The sequence below is a fragment of the Hippoglossus hippoglossus genome, chromosome 21, assembly GCF_009819705.1.
Source record: "Hippoglossus hippoglossus isolate fHipHip1 chromosome 21, fHipHip1.pri, whole genome shotgun sequence".
Classification (NCBI taxonomy): Eukaryota; Metazoa; Chordata; class Actinopteri; order Pleuronectiformes; family Pleuronectidae; genus Hippoglossus; species Hippoglossus hippoglossus.
In genome coordinates, this window is record NC_047171.1 from 10,111,946 (window position 1) to 10,134,836 (window position 22,891).

Consider the following 22,891-nt stretch of genomic DNA (forward strand, 5'->3'; position numbering starts at 1 on the left):
TCAATATTACAGCTGCGAGTTGTAAACAATTTCCAGTGCCGATACAGGCAGCACGTATTTTATGCCAGCTGGGCACCATTCACGCAAAGGATAAGCAAAAATGTAAACAGAGAAAAAGCTGCCTTCTGATCAAAAGTAGATATCGAACATCGACAAGTGGATCGCTGAGTTTAACGCTAGAGAGTCAACAAGTGTTTGTTATGTTTAAGAAGCGACCAGTGTCAAATGAATAATGTCAAACCTCGATGGGGACCCGACGTGACGATCAAAGAGAACGTGTGCAGCAGACAGCGGAGCAAAGCCTGTGTGGTGTCTTATTTCCCAATGTGCAACCTCAATATTGTTCTTTTAAAAAAAAAAAGGAGCTGTGTGTTCTGTCACGGATGGTTCTCCACTCAACCTACACTTCAATGTAACATAGAGTGCATAGTCCACTGTCCGAGTCCTCTCAATAGCAGAGCTGGTAACTCTGGAGGAGCTGCAACTGACCCTGTGGTCAAAATCTGAATACTTCAACATACTGCAGAACGATTGGACAATGTGAAAATCCCCCACTCGTCATTTCCGTGTTACATGCACGAGCTTTTAATGTTGGAGCAGGTTCACAGAGGTGACTAGGAATGCTACCAGTTTTTTGGAAGTGCCTTTAGAATAGAACTATGCGGTAACTCACGATTCCTCTCGATCGTGCTGCCTGTTAAAGGTCGTACATTAATGTGGCAGCATTGCGAAAAGAGCAAGATTCAAAGAGTGAGGAAAGGTTCAAGTGTTCTGTGACGAGCGGAGAATGAGCAGCCAAACAAGATCATGTTGATATTAAAACCGGCATCATGCAAATACACACGAAGAATTCTCTCACTTCCTACTACATTATAAGCGTTCAGCCTCATTTCGAGCTGTGCAAGGCAACATTTGAAGGTGCCAAGGACAAAGCTGCTCTGTGATGTTTTGCTGTGTTTGTCGTGAGGTACAAATAGGATGAGAGACGGCATTCAAACCACACATATAAGCAGGTATTTAACGAAGTAGAAAATGACAACAAGAAGGCCGACCGAACCCGTTTCTATACCCAATACCCTGAAAAAAGAGCCACAACACTCACACAAACCAGTTCAACTTAAAACAAAGTGGACAACATTAAAGAGTCAGACCTATGGCATAAAGTGAGGTACCTTTAAGGGGTTTCCATTCCCAGAAACCATCATAAAGTGATCAAAAGAAAACAGTTATTTAACCCCCCCCCCGGCTGCCAGTTTCAAACGAACTGGGATACTCAAAGTTACACGATTGAGCTGGTTCCAAACACTGCAAGCAACACAGCCCACAAGTAATCATGATTCAAGGTTAAGAACCGTGAGGCTACACTGTGTGTTCTATCCTTTCAATGGGATTTTGCTTCTTCATCAACAATTCAACCTTTTAAGTGCAAACTGAATAGAGGATGATGACGGTGGAGAGAAATAAGTCGTAATAGAAGTTAGTCTATTAGGTAGAAAAGATTTGATTTACAAATATATGACAATTTAAATTCTGTAACTTTGTGGGATTATTGAAATATTTAATGAATTTCTTTTAAATCTTGGATTTATTTAGAAAATTGTCTATTGTATTTGACTACATTCAACACAACACACAAAATCTAAATAATTTCCACGAGAAAAAGCCTCTTGTCTAAAGTCAAGGTTGATATTAGTGGCACCAAAAGGTTTGTACCAGCCAGTGAAAATTGAAATTTTTTATTTTTGCTTGATTTGTGATTGAAAAAAAGCCCTAATGTACAAAAAAGTACGTAAGTCGAGATGTAAAAATGTATCAATGAAGGCTCTCACATCATCTGCTAATCTCAAAGTGGTTGCTGAGAGGTAGTTGTGGCTTTCTTGACTTCAGCTTCAAATTCACAATTAGATCAAATATGCACTGATAACATTTAGCAATAGGTAAATATATGTATATACAAATTGTAGATTGTTGATGTAAAACTGTTTTTTGTGTGTGTTTACTCATTTGCTACTTGTACCAACACTTTTCATAGATTTCACCTGAAGCCTCAGACTTCTCTGAACGATTCCTTTCAATTGGTTGCCCAACACAGCACCAGTTATCCATACCATCACATTGTTGTTTAAAGAGAAAACATTACTGGCCAAAGCGATGTCATGGACAAAAAACAAAACTACACAGAGGCTGTAAAATACGCCACAAAAAGTTGCCCAATTCAATATAATAATAGTATTATTAATAACTACCTTTGTTATTATTATTATTATTATTTATTGTATTCATTTATTTTTAGAATTAAGACTAGAAGTCTTGTTATACTTGACTCATGTCACTGGTGCTGAACAAAACAACTTTAATCTCATCCACCACATGAAGCCCACAAGGTGTTGAAGGAACAAGGAGAAAAGGAGACATTTCCAAAGAGAAAAAATAGTCAAAGTCATCTTGACAGCTGCTTTATACAAAATACACGAACTTACCTTCCTTCTTCTATATTTAATTATTAATTAAATATGTAGAAAATGTGTCTTTGGCCCATACCTTCATATGATTGATTCACAATAAGTAGCTTAAAAATAAGTCTTTGATTGTGCTACACTTGTATACAGTGCTCTTCAGCTGTGCAGTCTCAGAGGTCGGGGGAGAAGGATGGATATCAGGCTATTGCTCCTTTCCCTTCTTTGTCGTCCTCTTAATTCCCACGCATCCTTTCACTGGAAGGTGTGTTCACCACGGACGATGTGAGAGGAGAACTCGTAGCGATCTTTGCTGCGGTGACCACAGATGTTGCACTCCAGTGGATCTCTGTAACCGTGGCAACCCATGTGGATGGTGTACATAACATGGTCCAGGAACAGCACCTGGCAGTGCCTGCACTGGAAGGCCCGCAACTCCTGCCCCTCTCGTGCAAACACCCGCACCCCTCTCTGGCTCACGGGCCTCTCTGCGGCCACTCGCATCAGCCCAGTCCCCATCCCCCCTCTCTGTGATGGTTCCGTCATCCGCTCACCTGAGCATATCACCGCTGGACTCACCCGAGACCTGAGGCCAGGAGGGGGGTTGACCCCATGGTAGCCCTGCCTCTCCTGAGGGCTGCTCCGAGCCGAGTCAGCAGAGTCCGCTCCGCTGTTGCTGGGTGATTCCTCGTGCCCTGACCGGGGTGGCTTGTCCTGCCTGGTTAGAGCAGTGGGGCCATTTGAGGTGGGGTGGCCGGGGAAGTTATGGGACTGAGGCCGATGTGGTGGCATCGAATCACAGTTTCCCGGATGCTCTGTTCGCTGGCCCATTGGCAGGACATGGTGGTAGAGGGGGTTGACCATGGGCACCACGTCGGCCATAGAGAGAGGTGGCCCTGTATGGTGGAGCATGGGCCGAAGGCTGTCCGATCCTAGGTATGTGATAGCATTGCTGATGGCCTGGTCCATCATGTGGGCAGGTATCAGCTCAGCCTGCTTTTCATACTTAATGCCCATCTCATAGCCTATATCAGGGTAGCTGTAGCGAACCATCTTTTCACCTGCATGAAACAGACCAAATGTGTGGATTTAAAAGGATGAGGCCAATTTTAAGTTTTAAGACAAAAACATAATAATTTAAGCGGCAAAAGACATAAAGAACGAAAACAAGAGCGATACATGATGTTCTAGCCTCTCAAATGTATATGTTTCTGATATTTCAGTGCTTGTTTTTCATATTTTGTGCACGATGTTCTGCTTATGTACTAGTCTAATGAGGTGGAAAGCCCCATCCATCTACCACTGCACTGTTTAACCCCTCCGGAACAGGGATGCGGTGAGCTGTTTTCTCTCGATAAGAGCAATGGCAAAGCCACAGGTGTGCCTAACCACAGTGAAAAAAAACAACATTTCCTTGCCTCTCAGTCATGTGTTTGCTCTAGTTTGCTCTTTTTCTAATAGTGTGGCAAATAAAACCAAATACAGAAAAAAATATCTGTGTTCATAAGTAGGGCAGGGCCGCTGCGTGATATAAAACTGAAATTATGTAAACACAAAAACCAAGAATATTTCAACTTAATAAAGAAGATTTCTGTTCGGGTGTATTGTTGTGTGAGGATTAAAATAAAACATTCCAAGAGTCCTGCAAGTCCACATTACTCAGTCAGTAAGTTTGGAGAGTCTGTTAAGTTCAGTTGAAATATGTGACCTGACCTGACAACATAATAATGATTTGCATGGAAATCCACCAGTGCAGGACTCCACACTGCTTTTTTTCACATCCAGCTGCTTCTCATGGAGTCGATCTCCACATTCAAGATAAAGGTTAAAGGTAAAACCATTGAATATCAGCCGTTTATGTTGTAAACACCCACCTACAAACTTCTGAGGCGTGGTGCTCTTCCTCTTGCCCACGTTGCTATGCAGCCTCTCAATAACGGGCGGCCTATCGAACGTTGCCATGGCGTTCGCCTCTGCCATGGCCCTCGGCTCTTTAGGACCTTCACCTTGACAGGTTGAGAGGGGAAGGGGAATAGAAAGAGAAAAGGAAATGTTAATGGGCTTTTATATACTGTAGCTTTTAGGACCTTTCCAGCTTTTCATAACCATTTTTTTTTTTAAATCATGGCCTAAAATTCATCCATGAATTTACCTCAACCTTATATTTGTGCCACACAAATTCCTAATTATAGTTAAATTATTAAAATTGTAAAGCAATAATTTTGGAACACTTGAAAAACAAAAAAGTAGTAAATAAGAAAACAATGGAAAGAAATGTATTAAAGTAGTAATGTATCTAGGTGTCTCTGATCTGAATCTGTCTTTTTCCTTTAGGTCCTTGTTTAAGTTTATTTCTCCCACCTACATTAAATCATACAACTGTATCATTTCCAGTAAATTGATAATAATAAATAATAGATGCTAATTCTGTAAACTATTTTCTCCTCTGAGATGCAGCTGTTACAATGTAATTCATGGCACTGTATTTTTTTTTCCATTACACATTAAAACCACCGTCATCTCCTCCATGGTTTCAGATTTAGTCGAACAAGTTACCTGTGTAAGGGCCGGTGTGGGCAGTGGGATCCAGGCCGATACCTTGCAGGTAACTGTGGCATCTCTCTTTATGCTCCTCCAAAGACGTGCGCTGCTTGTAGCTCCTCCCACAGTAGTTACACTTGTGCGGTTTGCCAACTAAAAGACATCCAAGGGAAGGCACATTATTGTCATTGACTGCGTGTGCAGTGCGTAGTACTACAAACAAACCAGAGAGCGAAGCCTCTGAGATCATGGGTGTTCCACTACTACAGTGTGAGGATTCCACGCAACAGTTGCCAGACAGAGAGACAGAGTTGTGGGCGACCGGTTGCTGCATACAGAAGTCAGCAGATACTTTGCTCTCTGAAGCATAAAGCTGACTCCCACTGCTGGGGCCCAGCAGCGTGAGGGAACAGCAGAGTTGATCATCCCATTATGGCGGTAGGAAACTAACTAGGTGGAGTGTGATTCATTGTGCCATTTCTGTTTTATTTCAATTCCTTCCTACCGAGACAAGTGGAAAAACGTATAACACGACATATCCTTTACATCTATCTCAGCCCATCCATTCTTCCATCGAGTTCAACACTTAGACAAACGGTCGCTGTAGGAGTGGATTGAGTAAAACAAAGACGACTAAAAGATGAACAAAAGAAAGAGAGGTGGTCAAATACCCACAGAGATTGTCACCTGATCTAAACAATATAAAACTATGTAAAGTGTCTCTGAGTTCCTTGAAAAGCAACATATAAATAAAATGTATCATCATTATTATTATTTGAAGAAGTATTATTGGTAGTAGTAGTAGTATTGTAACAGATACAGGCCAATAATGGCCAAGTGAAGGTGAAGGATATCACCAAGCCTGAGCATTTTCGTATTGAGGTCAAAGTTTATTTAAAAAATGTGTAGAAAATCGATTGCATGTAAAGCTAATCTTACTCAGACAGACGGTGCAGACACTGTGTCCTGTGGTTGAATATAGGCTACTCAAAACTAATGGAATGACTCATAAAGGGACTGATGTGAGTGAACTGGTGGCCACGCATTTGTGAACCAGGCACCACAATGAGCATCGATCAGCAGTGAGATATTCGCTGGCATAATGGTGACGGTGATTACTAGAAGAAGACGAGCTGACGAGCTGTGAGAACGGAGGAATAACAGAGAAAAAACCAAAACTTGTTGTTTCAGTCTGAGGCAAGAAGATGGTGACACACATACAAGCACAGGCCCACACACAACACGGGGTAGAGGTGGTAGTTTACACGTGCGTGTGAGTTTCTCACAAAAGAGGATGTTGCGTTTCTTTAAGATAATAATACAAAAAAAAACACTCAATAAGTCAAGAGTATTCCAGCTGTAAATATTTGATTCTCTTTCCAGGACTGTGTCTTAATTATTTGAGAAAGTGAAATGAAAAACAAACTTGTTACCGAGCGTCACCATCAGTCATTTTTTCGACTGTGAAAACGTGTGTCATTCCATTCTCGTGTGGTCTATGAATCAAACTGTAGTGTCTTCTGAGTGAGAACAGATTTTAAAAAAAAAGTTGCGGCTCACGACAAAAGGGTTTCAATATTATTAAAGTTAGTTCAGGTTTTACGTGTGTACCTGTGATGTCATCGCACTCCTACAGTGAGTGAAAAAGTTTTGCTGCTTCCCAGACGTGAAACTTTGTGTTGAATGTTGAATCAAGTGTTAGCGTCTTGTTCTCGGTGGCTCATGTCCACACACACACACACACACACACACACACACACACACACACACACACACACACACACACACACACACACACACACACACACACACACACACACACACACACACACACACACATTTACTTTTTCATATTTATATTAGCCACCCACAACACGGTCTTGTGCAGATGTTGGATGGGCCATGAAGACTCCTCCTCTCTTCTGCTATTCTTAATCATGCAAATGGCCCACACTGCACACTCACTTGACTGATCGTATTTGGCTGATAAACGGGAACTGGTTTGAATTTTTTCCTTCTGTCTTACAAAAAGCTAAATCATTTGCCTGTGACGCTGCGATTTTCCTGTGTTGTCATTTCACCAAAGTGCCTCAGATTAAAAATGTCACGCAACAACGTTTAAACCAGGCTTGTGGCCAAATGCAGAACGCTCGCTCGGCTGTTCCTTTCTTCACACGGCTCCAACTCTTGTCTCGCATTTTTCTTTCCCTCCCCTGACCTCACTTTCTATGCTTTAGTTCCCTCTTTTGCAACACCTGCTCTTCCTGGCAGGGCACCGGGCCAAAGCTGCCAGGTTCGCAGCTCCCCAGAGACCAGGCAGTAGTTGAGCAGCACCGCTCAGCATTCGTCAGATTCCTTACTGTCCTCAACGACCAGAGAAAGACAGGAGTAACTTTATACAAATTATTTTACAGTAGGAAAGACAAAAAAAAAAAGATGGAGGATGTAAGAAACAAATTCATCTGAACAATAAAGGAAGTGAAAATGGGGGGGGGGGGGGGAATGTCGTGGTTGATGGTTTTGAAAAAAATGTATGCCAAGAAAAGTGTAAAAAAGATTTTCGAGATTACTGTCACGCAAAAGTCAAAACAAAACAAGTCCAACTCGCCCTGCGTTTCCTCGACCTACCAGGAGGACTAGTATGAATGAGTAAACTTAACCCCATGGGGGCATCAGAGGTAGAAATTACTTTGTGGCCTGACCTTCATTTCAGAGGGGAGAGCACATCCTCTCTGATATTTAGAAAAGTGGGTTACAGTTAAGACAGACAGGCGACACTCCCCTCATGTTTCTCAACTGATAGTTTCCTCCTGAGCGAGTCAAGACACTAAGCAACAGCATGTCCTTGGTACCTAACCACAAAACACTCAGAGCGCCGTCTATAACACACCACTTCATCTATGTAACAATGCAAGACAGAGAGTCACCGACCAGCTTGTATGGCTGTAGTTCAGACACACGAGCCCACTAAGCTTTAGAAGGAAGACATATCTGAAAGGAACATCTGAGAGGTACTTACAAAGCCTGTAGTGTTTTATTTATATGAAAAATGGAAAAATGACATTTAACACAAAGGCTCTTATCACGTTTAATCAAGTAAGGGCCTACATTCTTCCTGGTGCAACATGGTTTGGCTTTCTGTAGGTATATTTTTAGAGGTCTTTGATCTTAATACTCAAGATACCATGAAGGCCAGAGTCAGGCTGGGGTGATGAAGCACACTAAGGAATTGAAGAGTGTGGGCATAATTAATAGGAAAGAAAAAAATTGGCAAGGGTCCGTCTCAAATATCTCTAAAAATAAATATTTCCCAGCATTAAAAACATCATGGGTTGATCTCTAAAGCTCTTCAGATCAATGAATCCAGAACAGGAGTGGATGATTAAAAAAAAAGAGAGGATAAGAGGGCGAGGAGGAGTCTTACCAGCGTGAGTTCGCAAATGACCAGTGAGGGCATCGCGCCGCCGGCAGGCGTAGCTGCAGAAGGGGCATTTGAACGGTTTTTCGCCCGTGTGCAGCTTGATGTGTCGCAGCAGGTTTCCCTTCTGAGTGAACGAGACACCACACTGTTTGCACTGGAATGGCCTCTCACCTAATGGAGGCAGGCACAGGAAGTCAATACTGCACACACATCGTGGAAGACGTTTTTCAGAACAACCCTCACCCGACAGCCCAGCAAAGACGTTTTTTTTTTTCTTGTACATTAAACTTCTCCTTTTCTGTTCTTGTTGCTGCGGCAACGATAAATGAAATATCGAATTTATCAGATTGTCCTCATGTGACTCCTTCAACAACTTCCTGTAGATGAATACTGATGAAAATCATGAAATACTATAAAAAAAAACCCCCACTTGTTGTGAATTCATTCTGGAGATATGCACATCAAATGAAATGGGCTTACTGCAGATACAGTATATGAAGCACTAGTGACACATTGGCTCTCACTGCTGACTGAAAAAAATGTTTATCTCTCTTGCAGAGAACGTATGGGTGGATTTCATTTTGTGGAATGATGTACTCCAGTGCACGCAGTCACTGTCTTCTGATGTAAGAGCAAATCTTCTGATCTTCAGGCAGATGGAAAAGAGAAATGTGATCCTAGTGCTGTGACAACCAGAGCAGCCGTGGCGTCAGCTGGAACAGGTTGCGGAGGATTCCAAGGATTTTTTTTTCTTTTCCTGATCATAATTCCACGTCTAACCCATTGTCTTCAAACAAAAAAACCAAACAAACCGAAAAGGAACACACCCATTGTCGAGGAAAACTAAATGATTCGTGACTCACTCGGGGGTGAGATCACACACACCGCCCTGACTTTAATGGTCCGAAAGAGGAAAATTGTGCGGAATATTAATTGCACCTATTATACCAGACAGCTTCTATAAAGCATTATTAGCTTTTTAATGGCATTTAGAAATATACAGATCGGTACCATTTGGTTGCCGACTTCCTGAATCAGCCGTCGTGTTCAGCTCAGATAATCCATCCTGGGCGTTGCTCGGACTGCCGGTCATGGATTCCTCCAATACGACTACTTCATCCCCTGTTTGGCTTATTTCTTCAAGTGCTGGGCTTCTGTCGTCAGTTTCCTCCGCTGTGTCTTCCTCTTGCTTAATATTCAGTTCTGTAAGAGCAAAAACAAAATAGTAATCCTGAGAGGCAAAGATATTGGGAGAGCCATAGACATGCTTCTACGTTTCAACCTGCCCAGGTTGGGCCTGGGTTGCATGATGGAGTTGAACTGGTTTAGGGTTGGAGCATGAGTAGCCTCTGTGGAACTGAGGTGGACTTTAAAGGCTGTGCTGTAGTGTCAGGGTGTACTGGACTGACTGGAGGTAGGAGGGATTGATCTGCACTGGACACGTGTTGACTTAAGCGGGATAGCTGTGCCAGAGATAACACTAATGGACGTGTGGAACGGGGGGGCCATCCTTGTAACTTAGCAACTCAACTCATAGAGAGATGGAAGTATGGATGGACCGAAACGGTGACAAGAGAGAGAAAAAAGAGAAAACAGGCTGGTCTGGTTCCTGGCCGTCCCCGTGTAGAAAGGGAGTGTCAGAGGCCCTGTAGCTTAGAACGCCTGACGAGCAATGGGAGACCGGCTGGATGACAAGGGCAAAGGATTGTGTGTGTGTGTGTGTGTGTGTGTGTGTGTGTGTGTGTGTGTGTGTGTGTGTGTGTGTGTGTGTGTGTGTGGGAGGGTGTGGGTGTGGGTGGTTGCGGCGGGAAACTATTTACCACCTGGAGTTTCCAGTTATCAGTCGCTAACACTACACACGAAACACACAAAAAATAACAGTCCAGTATAGGAGACAATGCGCACACAACATACACAGCTACACCTGGTTACATCCACCTCCAGTCTAATCCCGATAATCTTGTGGGATGTAAATATTGTAAACATTTCACTCAACCAGAAGAACGATATACAGAAGCTCCTTCTCGAGCCGACATGTCTGGGTGTGTTGATCAGCTTGTAATTTCCTTATTCTGTACACGTAACGTGAGATGAAAGTTTAGGATGGATGCATTTTGGCCATCTACATGAACAATAGCACCTCAGTGTTGCTCTCTGAGATAAAGGAATTATTTTCTCTTGGAATTTACAGCCATTTACACACAAGTACAGGAAAAAACTTCCATTTTTACAAAATCAAGCAATATGAAGTACGTCATCATTTGAAAATCTGTTATGCTAAACAATATTAAAATATTTAGCATGCTTCGCTTGTTTGATTTCACATCCGTTAAGTAAACATTTTTAAGAATCCTAGTCATGAGCCTGCAGATTTTGCATCTTACACTAAAATAGGGATCTTGTTGTTGTTAATGGGTTAAGATGCACGTGAATGGGGACGGGTACTACCTACTGAACCTGATGATCTTGTTCTGGGATTCACAGGGGCAATAATTACATCGTGAGCATGTGCGGATGCTTTACTAAAGCAGATTTCATCCATCAACTGTCCCCTCAGGCTTTGGAGAAGCTGCATTCATTTAACTCTCAGAAAACCAGTAAAAAGAAATGAAGGAATCCAGACAACATCTCCTTCTCTGCTGTATAGACTACAGAGACAAATCTCCACAAAGCAACTGCATTCTTTTAACTTATGCCGTGAGTTTCCAATGCCACAGTTTGTGCACAACACTTACACCAATACCCATGTCTTCAACAGCTGTATCCTGGCAACGCAGAGCAGACCTGAACGTCCTCGCTATTCAGCTCTTTTTGCATCTTTTTGCATCTGTCTCTCCAGCGTGGCACAGAATGGTCATATGAGGATACACTTGAAAGGCTTTTGCGACAAAAGCAGTAATTTCGTTTATTTACGCCGCTCTTTGGGATGCGGTGCAGCAGAGTCTCCTCATAATCCACAGAGAATCTGAGGAAAAAGCTCACATTTGATTTGAAGGTGGAATGGTAGTAACACACCTTTATGACAAAGGCACTCAGTCATTATCTCACCACCCACGGTGTCACGTGGTCCAAAGGGAGCAGGTCTGCTGCTTTCCCTTCTACGACCAGACAGGATTCACAGCACCAGGACACCTGCTGCACAGTTTGTGTTCCAGCTTGCGGGGTTTTGGAGTTTGACGGCGCTTCGTGCTCATTTTCAACAGACGATGTGACGCAGCCTTTCTTTTGCAACAAAACTGTTTAAGCAACGTCCATAATGCAAACAGGTCTCATCAGTTAAGAGTATCACCCTGTGAAAACCGCCACCTCGTCAGCTACCCTGTATCTCTAAACTTGTGGGAAACAAGTTTTTCTTTTCTCAGTGGCCTCCCCTGTCTCACTCTGTTTCCCTTTTTCTTACTTTACAGCGTCAAAGTGACAAAGCTAAAGCAAATCTAAGGCATCAGATCATTGGGTTGAGAGGAACCAAGTCTTTCAATTTTTATCTCAATTTCTTTATTTGAGAAAACTTCATTCCTGAGTCCTAAAAATTGGACTGCACTAATATAGTACTTATACACAGAAATGAATTTGCATTGTGATCATTCAGTAAAGGCAAGCCACCATGCAAACCACTGACGTAACATCCGGACCGTCTGTTTTATCCAAAAAATCTATTTCAAATCACAAACCTTCACATACAGCGGAAACACAGTAATCTGATTCCTTCTCTGGAAGGCTTTTATTGAGAAAGAGTTGCATAAAGTGTTACTTCACAAAAATAAGGAAGAGCCAAACACAATGATCATGTTTTTTTGTTTTGTTGATTTTCATTTGCTCAATCCTGATGAATATTTAAACACAGAAAATTGCTCATCCTGAGGAGGCGCAGAGACAGTCTGGAGCAAAACAACAAAACCAAAAAAACTTCACCCTCCCCCAGCACACTCTGCTGCAAACCAAAAAAAACACAACAGAAGTTGTTCAAATGAGAAACTGTAAGTGTGTGCAAACTGTTGCTGTACCGCATACGCATGTTTCTATTGAGCACTCACCGGAGGGGGAATTGGGACCCTGATGATCTGTCTCTCCATTAGGTGTTGACATGTCCACTAAAACTCTTGCGTTTTCCTTACCAGGAGAGCATTGGCCGTTACCTGGGAGACACACAGAAAACACAGTATTCTTCAATGTGATGCACAATACTGTGGTTTGCAATGAATACTTACAATACAAAACTGCTGTGTGGAGAAAAGAAACTCAAGGACTCATCAAACACATGAAACGGTTTCAGGAGTGAAGACTAGGATGAAGAAAAGAAATGTTGAAAGTGAGAAACAGTTGTTTCTAAAAACAGAAGCTTTGTGTGAGGTCTCAGATTAAGAATGATTTCATCCCTCTCAGGTCTCCTTCTATATCTGTACCTGTTTTAATAGAGGTCACACCACAGAATGCACAAGGCAACTAACTAAACTGTCTTCATTCACCTATGGGATCATAATGTCCAGCAGATGTGGATCAGATTGCATCCTCTCAGCAGTCTGTACAGAGCCCAGGCTATGGATAGCCTTGTGTCCACTCAGAGGGAGAGCGACTCAATCCCTTATCCCCTTACACACCAGCCCAGTCAGGGTCACTGGAACAATACAGCAGCAACAGGCAAACACCCCTGCTGACCCAGGTGTCAGATCCCTTAGGAACCACAGCGAGCCTTCATTCACCACCAGCACACTTAAAAGGTTTTCCTAAACAATACTGACAACTATGCAAATTGGAAAACACAAAAAAAGATTATGTAGCAATAGCTGTAGCTGAAGGCGTTTTTATAAAAATTAAAAGGCTGTGCTACACGCTACATCCAAAACTGCTTCAGAAAGGGCCTCGTGGCAATGTGTAGGTGCTGAATACGTCTGCAGGGATCCGTCATACATGAAAAATAAATCTCTGTCAGATCTCCTCATGTTGTGACAGCTCCGCTAAAACTGACAAGCTCCTGTGTGGTATTGTTCCATTGTGGTGGCAGGCCCGCTGAGTGGGGCATACTGGGAGACGCTGTCCATGACACAATCCCTGGGTCTGGGCTCAGGTTGCACAGGTTGGGGTTGGAGGAAATCTCAGGTGACCGACACTGGCTATCCCTTGGCAATGCTGTCCTGGAGACAGGAGAGGCCCAGATTTGTCATGAAGGATTTTCCATTACTGTAACAGAGGCTGACGGCTGCCTAGCAGCACCGTATCTTAACTGTCTCAGGCATAGACTACTTATTTTGCTGTGCTGTCTGGGTTCAAATTGCTCAAATAACGACCAAATTTGAAGCATTTTAACACAACTACTTTTCAAAAAAGAAATGAAAGGGTCATGGTCAATTCCTTCACACATCAGGTATTGGTTAAATATTAAAATATGTTGCTCTTCTTCTTCTTTTTCTTTGTTTGTTTTATTGGCGGGTGGCAACCAACGTCAAGGTGCATTACCGCCATATTATATCATTCAATACTGGTGCTTATTAATTAGTCTTATTTGTCATTAAAATGGCATCAACGGAAGACATCAAAGGAAATCAGTCTTAGTCTTTAGAGAATCACAAGCAAACAGAAGAAGACACATTGAAATGATGTTGGTTATACTGGTCAAATGCAACCACACAGATAGTCAAGGCATTTTTACCCACACAAAAACCGACAGATGTGCTTGAATTGACTGGATTGAAGTTTTGCGTTGGTGCCCCGCATTTGCTGAGTCAATCTTGTCTGAACACTAAGATCAGGATACTGAACAGTTGAGAGACGCGGGGTTGAACAACACACCAAATTGAGATTATTCACTGCGCTGGCGAATGGAAAGGAACAAATGCTTTCACAAGTTGTAGGTATAATAAATGCTGTCTTCCTCACTGACACCAAATGAACGCATACCTTTGAAGGTACAGTCATTTTCTCGGCAGTCTATTAAGGAGTCCATTCAATTTCTGGTCTGACAACTTATTCAAAAAAAAGCAGTTGCAATTATAAATGGTATCTAAGTTCAAGAAAAGAGAATACGCTCTGACAAGGCTCTGAAAATAACCAAAATCAACCAGGGTCAAGCTCCATTCGCCTGCTTGTGGAGCTGGTGGACGTGAATACGTTGCAGAAAAATGTCCCAACGGCGCCCAAGTCAAGCTGAGAGAGGAACTGGATTTTTCTTTCCGCAGTGACAAGGTCCTCCTTTCTGGCTCGTTGGATACACACTGTATGGGAGCTGGTTTTTCCTGTCAAACCCAAAACCTTCCTGAAGACACAGTTTCAAGACACACACTGACCCAGCGAATAAGAAACTACACAGAGCGAAGGAAACGAGAGCTTTTTTGTTCACCTACTTACAGTTACTTTAGAAACAGTTTTACGTACACAACTTATTTAAGGAGAACCACATTAGCACCTGCTGATAAGCTGGAGAGCGTGGTGTGTTCCATTTGTGGTAATCTATATGTGTGTGTGTGTGTGTGTGTGGGGGGGTGACCGAGAGACGGGGAAACACGGTAGAGTCCACATCTGCAAATAACTAATCCTAAAATCTGAACAGTAAAGAATTCATGGTTAAACTCTATTAAACATTATTACCAGGGAATGGTTATAATCTGATTTGTTTCTAGAAAATGATGGAATATGTAGGTCATTAATCATCTCACACGTACAGCGCTACACTCCCCTCTTACAATTCTACCCCTGCTGATGTTCACAGTCATTGTGTCATTCTCTCACTTACATGACATTTAACCATGACATATGTAAAACTCCATATACTTTATGTAACTGTTGGCTTTTACATAAGGTGGTCAAGCTAAAAATGAAATCTTTGGCTGCTGTTTTGTTAAATGCACTCTCTTTGCTTTTTGTCTACAAGTGCACTATTCATGTTTGGTTGAACACGGCTTGAAGGAAACAACACTCTGGTAATGGAGTTTGTGAATTGAGGTAATTTGGTATACAAGTACTGTGTAAGGGGATTTGGACATATTGAAGATTTCTTTCAAAGATGATATGGTTTCCCTTCTGATTATTGAGAAAGAGCTCCGGAAATGTGATTATTTTTGTCCACAGGCCAATGGATTTCATTGATGAGCTGAAACTGAACTCAACCGACATTATGCCAGGGTTAAGACGTCAGAAGGTGATTTGCTGATTATGTGGACAACTCATGCAGCTCATTATTTTTAATTTGCTTTATCCGTTCAGTCAGCTACCGTTAGCTTTGATATGTTTGCACCTGAGTGTACCATAATGCCACCAGCATCGAATTAGAGCAATACACAGGACATCAAACCAGAACAGACTGTGTCTTTTTTACTGTTTAAAAGAACTGATTGAAAACAATCTCAGCGCAGTAGGTAAGAGTGGGACAAGGATTTTTCTAGTAGCAGCGTAGCGGTCGAAGGTTACTGACTAATGACTAGATGATAGAACAGAAGGTCGTATCTCCCAATTAACCCTGAAAGCAATTCAAATATCTGAAAGGTCATCAGCTTCAAAACTCTGAATTGGCACTTTCAGGATTTGCAGGTGTGAGGTATGTTGTTTGATCAGTTTGTAGAACTAGCGTAAGCTCAAGTAGCTAAGATGTAGAGTTATTAGGGATTGTAGTCAGAAATGAAACTAGCTTTTTGTCAACATTAACAACGACTATGTGGACGATTACATACAATCATTAACTTCAGAATATCATGACACTTATTTTGGGGTTAGGGTTAGGGTTAGCCCCCTAACCCTAACAACAAGGATCAAGTTATTCAATTCTTCTTGTGTAGAAATAAGATAAATTCAACCTTTGCTGACTAACAGGACAATTTGCATCCTTTAAAACAGGGACGTGATTAAAACTAGATTGAACAGATGTGATACATATATAGAAAATGTGCATGCAGATAAAATGACTGCACGTGAGAGAGTGGAACTGCATGTGCGATACATCATCACGGTGCATGATGTGATGGAGAAAAGTGGTGTGTACTTATTGTCAAAGATAGGAATAATACTGAGTGTTTATTTAAGAGGAAAGACAGATTTAAATTGTTGATTATTATAACATAGCTCGTACCTGCTGCTATCGATGTTTGAGTTTTAGGGAAAATTCAATCAGTGCATCTATTGGCTTCAGATCATGTCAGTACAATCCAGGTTGTTTTGGTTCTTTTTTAGGAAATTGTAAATTGATCACATATTGAAACTGCAAAAAATATCATCACATATAGTTTATACACTCTGTTATCCTATCTACCTTTATACCATTGACAAATGATCATTTATGTGTGTGTGTGTGTGTGTGTTTAAATGGAGGTAAATTAAGCTTTTACAGTCAATCCAAACCATTTCTGCAAGGGTGGTTGACGACTTACGAAGACAGCGTTTGAACAAACTACACCCTCTGATGCATTAGTAGGACAATGCTGCACTGCAGGAAGTAGTAATGCACGCTGCTATTAGAAGGCACGCGACAAAGGAAGATGGACTGGTTGGTCGGGAGTTTATCCTGCAGCAACATTAAGACCCAAGACTTAAGAAGAAGAAAAAAAAAACTTGGAAGAGATTTCAGTCTAGTTTGTAAAAAAAAAAAAACTGGACGGATGTGTGAAAGCAAAGCAAACTACAAGTGCAACGGATTTGTGGGATCTTCTGCAGCTTGGGACGGACTCTCAGAGTTCAGCTACTGAATGAAACAAGAACTGAGATAAAACTAAGTTGGTCAAAATGAATTATTACCAATTTGTGCCTTCAAGGACGAATTAGACCCCACTCACTCTTTGAGTTACTTTTAAACAAACTTGTGCCACCTTCAAAATGACCTTACATACACTTTCAACTAACTTTTTCCATCAATTGTATATATTCTTTTTTTCAAACACCACTTATACTATCTTACTTTCTTTAATATACTATCACGAGTTCGTACAATTTATTTCCAAGAGCTTAGATGTGTATAAAGAGACCCGTGATCTATGATGATCTATATTCATCCCATCGACTCCTACAATGTTATGATTTTTTCTCAGTTATCAGTGCCTTGCAAATGCATTGAACATATATTACTATACAGTGAGTAATACGTGGGAGGGAATAGGAAGCAAATGGTCCCACTCCACAAAGATATGTGTGTTTTTCCGCAGTTCCATCATTTCAGAAGCTGCCCACAGATTGACAGGGAGAGGCAAAGCTTCCATTTCTTCCTCCGCCGCCACCCTTACCCCGCCTGCCAAGTGTTCCTACAAAAACAAACCCCCAATGGAGACCTAAAAGTCCCCGCTGGTGTCATCAACAACCCGCTACCTGCCATAAAGATAAAGTAAAGTATGTAAGTGGGGGGCAGGTGCTACGTTTAAGAGAGCAGCCCAAAGGAAACTAGCAAAGGGCAATGGAGCACCACAAAGTGCATATCCAGTATCTGCTGCATTCAACAGGAAGTGGCTAATGCATAGTTTTAAGGGTTGAACAGGAAAAAGGCTGCATCGGGGGAAAATCCCTCGATTTTGTTGTGATTGCACAAATGTTGTTTTTTGTATCATCCTTGTGTCAAAAGGTTGAAAAACAATGTCAAAGTCAAAGCAAGTCACGAACACTTAAGCCACAGTAATACAATTACACACAGACTCGGTCATTGTCATCATCATCATCATTATCATCAGAACAACAAAACGCAGACCCATTTGATACCGTATAGACTCCGTCCTTGGTCATCAAATTGTGGGTCAGTGAGTGTCAGCGTGAATTGATTGTAATGTGTGAGCAATATGAGGACTTACTTGCACAGTGGCCATCGGGAGCCTCCATCTCAAGTGCTTAGGGAGTCCTGCAGGGGACAAAAAGAATGAGTCTTTTAGGTTTCTGTGACACGAAGGCCTCTTTTGCACAGATGCACACATGTCATGCTGTAATCTTGAATTATGTAACTGAATGTGTGCATTTCTAAAGCTGTGCAGCCTGAGGTGTGTGCGTGTGTGTGTGTGTGTAAACAATGTGCGACAACGGTGCGCAGCTACAGGATTGACCTTCATCAAGTATTCACACAAACGCCATTCATCTGAAAATATGAATTAGTTTAAAATCACATGAGTATTAGAGAAGCTATGCAGCTGTATGACAGATGCATGCATTTGAGGGGCTCTGTTACAATGGAGGCACTGTTCTGTGCTGTGTCCCGTATATTTAGCATGCTACTCTCGAAAGTATTCTAAGTGTGTGGTCAGCCACTTCATATTCTCTGTGGAAGGTACATTCTTGTCTGTGTAGAAGTTGTTGCACAATCACTTTATGCTGCTGTTACACAAACTTTTAAATTAGATAATTGCAAATTTCATTAATGCAGATAATATGTGAGTGATTACTTCAGCCAAAGTTTTCCCATTAAAAAAACAGACAAAATACATGAAATCTACACGCACCCTATAAATACAGATCAATAGCTGGGCTGCTTCAAAAATAAAAAATTACATCATTAAAGTTCTGACCAGCAACTGCAGCAAATAAAATCAACAAAGGGCATTTGACTTGTGCAGAGATTAACTTAAACACGCACCTCGATTTTAAACCTCATGTTTTTTGGAACATTTACTAGCACGTTGAAAATAGATGGTGTCTACTGTCCCCTTTCAAGTTGCTGACTAGTTGTAAATCACTTTTAAGTTGTAACTTTGGTATTTTTACGAGTTGCAAATTATAGTTTGAATCCATCTTTAACCTTCAAACCCTTTGTTATTGTTGAATAGAAAATCAGTTGAAGCCCAGACTTAAAGAGACTGTGTTACCATAGATGAATTTGGAAGATCAATACAAGTTAATGACTTGTGTCAAAGGTATTTTTAATATATGTACACTCTGTGTAAATCACATTACAGCACACGACTAATTTGTACCACAAAGCAAGTGCTGGCTTCCTTGAAGAACGTGACACTTAACCCTTTCATCAATGGGAGAAAAAGAACATATAAAGGCCAAATGCCCACATCCTTACTTTGTTCCTTTTGGTTAAACTATTTCCTAAAAGCATTTTACTGAGTATTAAAGAACCTGGTTATCTCAGAGTATTTAAGAGTTCTTCAATGAGCCCTCCCTCTTCCTCAGCAGCTACATGTAGAAAAACTTTGCCCATGCAGAAGTGTATCATCAATGAATTCAAACCAAACAAGACACAAAACTAAACAAGAAAGTAACGCGTCATTTTAAAGGTGGATTCTCATAATTACCTTCAAGTGTCTCCCCTGTGCGAAGAGAGTCGGTGATTTCAGTCCAGGACGAAGGGAGGGAAGGGGGGGGGGGGGGCTGGTTGAGTTGTCTCCACCTCCCTTTCAAGAAACGAAAAAGTCAAAATGACCTATTCCGTCCAGTGATATCACACTGTAGAAGAAAAAAAATGTCTAAGGTCAACAAGATTCAACAACGGCCTACAGGACAAAATCTGTGGGAATTCACGTGAGGAGGGTTTTAGGAGGAGCGCATCCACAAAGTCCCACAGGTGCGTAAAAGACGCGTCCCGTCGAGTTTCCACGCTCAAACCGACACTGTCCCACCGAGCAGTGCGCCCACTCTGCCCCACACTTGTGCCATCTCACCAGGAGTCACGCAGCTCCACTACCCGAGCGCCTCTCACTAGGAACTTTTCTTTCTTTCGTTTTACAGTGGGAGCACTGAGGGGGGGAAGACTCAACAGGTTGGTACGGCGAAGAAAGAAAGAGAGGGATGGATCAAACTGGATCCACCGGTTCCTAAGGAATTAGCCATAGCGGCAGGGAGCAGCCAAGCTTTACTCTCAACAGTCGAGGGACTGGAAATCCGTAGGCAGGCAGAGGTTGTTTGTTTTTTTTACAGGGAGATGTGACTCAAGGTCCTGTACCGGCTGAACCCTGTGCGCGCTGTCACTGTCACTGCTGCTGCTGCTGCTGCGGGGAAATCGGGTGATATGAATGTGGTGGAGCAGCAAATTAAACCGTGCGTAAACTGCTGCACGGCCACCACCTTTAAAATACATGTAGCCTTACACAACCTAAACACAATTAATCAGACATTTTTAGATCCCCCCCCCCCCCCCCACTGATAGGCCTGCCACCTTTGACACCACTTCCCACTGTGTCCACCATGACTTTTATGGTTAATATTAGTATCAGCAGCAGAAATAAGGTCCACTCGTGCCCACGTAGAGACGCATGGAGCAGGGAGGACGCCAGGGAGCGTTAAGCTGTGACAAGACAACAGCAGCACATCTGCAAACAAATAAAACCAGCAGCTGCAAAGAAATGCAGAGACCCTTTCTCTGCGAGGCTAGTGTTGTGCCAACGCGCCGCTCCTGGCATTAAGTGCAGTGCTTGTTGCGGTCTGTGTAGCTTGCACGGCTCGGCGCTGACTGACAGCTGCAATTCAACAGGTTATCCGATCACTGCAGTCTACAGGCAGAGCCCCGTCTGGCTTTTCCATTCATCACACAGACGCTCCATCGTCTGCTGCTGCTGCCGCCGCCGCTGCTGCTGCTGCTGCTGCTGCTGCTGCAGACATGCGCCCCCAGCAAAGTCTGAAGCGTCGGTGAAGCCTGTTCACGGCAGATCGGTGCCGAACGGCCACATTAAAGCACAACGGCTCAGTTAATACAGGAAACGGATTCATGCACGTGTCCGTCTGTCGCTCCCATCCCTCTATTGTTATTCTCATTTACCTTAAGCACGCAGGAGTTTGTGTATCCCCACCAACTTGCACATTGATCCAGACTGAATGTCTCGCCCGGGAATAGACTTCATTCTAGCCCGGCGTGCGCCACGCAGCGCCGGCTGAAAGGTATAGTTGGGTTCCGCAGCAGCGACACAAGCAACAGTTGTTAAATCCACCGCTGACTTCCTCCTCCATCTCCTCCAGAGCAGCGCGGCGCAGCGCAGCGCAGAAAGACAGCCCGCCCGCCGGAGTGGCTATTCTGGGAAGTTGGTCTGACACAGAGAATCGTATCCAGACAGAGCGAGGACCCAGTCTGCCTCTGCACGGCGATCGATTAGGTTACAAGGGGCCTCTTGTTTCTGAGGCTGCAGCCAGGTTACATGAGTGGCACTCTGCTCAGGTATTTGTGCAGGGAGGGGATCACAGTGTACCCGACGACATACACTATTAAATGTATTTAGAATTACATATGTGAGTGTATATACGACATTTTTTAATTTTCAAGTTGTATAGGGAAGGGGTTACAGTGCACCCGAGAACAGACAGTATTAAATGCATTTATAATTATATATGTGAATGTATATATTACATTTTAAACAGTAGTATTAGACAGTATTAAATGCATTTTACTGTTTTGGTTAGATATATATATACAATAATGGTGATAGCAACAGTATTAATATCAGATTATATTGGTTTATTAATTCTTTGATGTTGATATTACATCATATATGTATTATTACTATAGAATGCACACCACATCCTGTCGTCTCCCTCTGCTCTGAATTCCTTACTTCAGACAACAGCTTGTCCAAGACCATTAACATGGACATGTACCATGGACTCATGCAGACATCGCTCGCATGCACACAAGAATGCAAACTATTAGACCCATGATCATTTTAATAACGACAGTGTGATTGACACTGAGTGACACCAATATCAAGATCACTGTGATAACATCCCTGCTGCCAATATTCCCTTTTTTTCACATGAACATAACTTTTTCTGCCATCCCTTAATTAAACGATCCCTTACTTATCAACTCAACTTAAAGGTTATGTTATCGCCCCTGTCCATTGGTTTGTTTATTTGTTGGCAGGTTCATGCAAAAAATAATAATACACGAATCTTGTAATGGGCCAATACAGTATCCATTAAACTTGTAATGTGGATCCAGACAAAGGGGCAGATCCACAATTTGTTTTAAATCATTTTCTTTAACATTTAAAAAAAAACATTTTCACCAATTTCTCAGGTATAAATTCAAGGATGTTGATGAAAAAGGAATCAGGCATATTTTAGCAAACTGTTTATCTTTGAGTGCGTGTACATTCAGAGCGGCTTGACTGAATTTAAAAAGGACTGTTGGGCATTGTGACAGGTATGTGCTCTACAGGGTGCCATTCTATTTTTTGTTTGCATTTAATGTATTTATTTTGTCAACATTTTGCCACTAAGGTGTGAACTGGTTCAACATTTCACAGTTAAATCATTAAGTTGTTAATGCTGTCTGGTGAACAAAGGGGGCAGCGTCCCTAAACCACTGCAACATTTAGCTGCTTCATACACATATGATGTGGTGAAACTTGCAGATATATCAAGTCTGTTCAAGAATAAGACGGCAATGATGATGTACCTATAGCAGTACAAAGTTGCAGTTTTGATTGCCATGGTGATAAAAAGCCTAGTTTCAATGATAACAAAACGTTAGCAGTAGCCTATAATGAATTTAACAGTAGTTTTTTTTTTAGTCTGATCTAATTTGAACTTTCTTGTTAATCTCATTTCTGAGGAGGGTCCAACACGAATTAGTGTAAAAGGG

At 42.1% G+C, this 22,891-nt stretch overlaps 1 protein-coding gene across 2 annotated transcripts; it reads right to left on the reverse strand.

Moving 5' to 3' along the window:
• Nucleotides 1–2,433: 2,433 nt before the first annotated feature.
• Nucleotides 2,434–21,320, reverse strand: ikzf2 (IKAROS family zinc finger 2). 2 transcript variants are annotated; one of them, XM_034574551.1, is made up of 9 exons: nt 21,074–21,320; nt 19,614–19,764; nt 18,174–18,220; nt 12,453–12,554; nt 9,430–9,621; nt 8,422–8,589; nt 5,013–5,150; nt 4,331–4,462; nt 2,434–3,517 (listed from the first exon to the last, which is right to left on the reverse strand). In XM_034574551.1, exons 3-9 carry the CDS (start codon nt 18,199–18,201, stop codon nt 2,712–2,714), a joined length of 1,566 nt encoding a protein of 521 aa, XP_034430442.1. In that variant the 5' UTR covers nt 18,202–18,220; nt 19,614–19,764; nt 21,074–21,320; the 3' UTR covers nt 2,434–2,711. The 2 variants fall into 2 exon arrangements, with proteins under 2 accessions (XP_034430442.1, XP_034430443.1); XM_034574552.1 differs by lacking the exon at nt 21,074–21,320 and adding an exon at nt 19,980–20,874.
• Nucleotides 21,321–22,891: the final 1,571 nt, after the last annotated feature.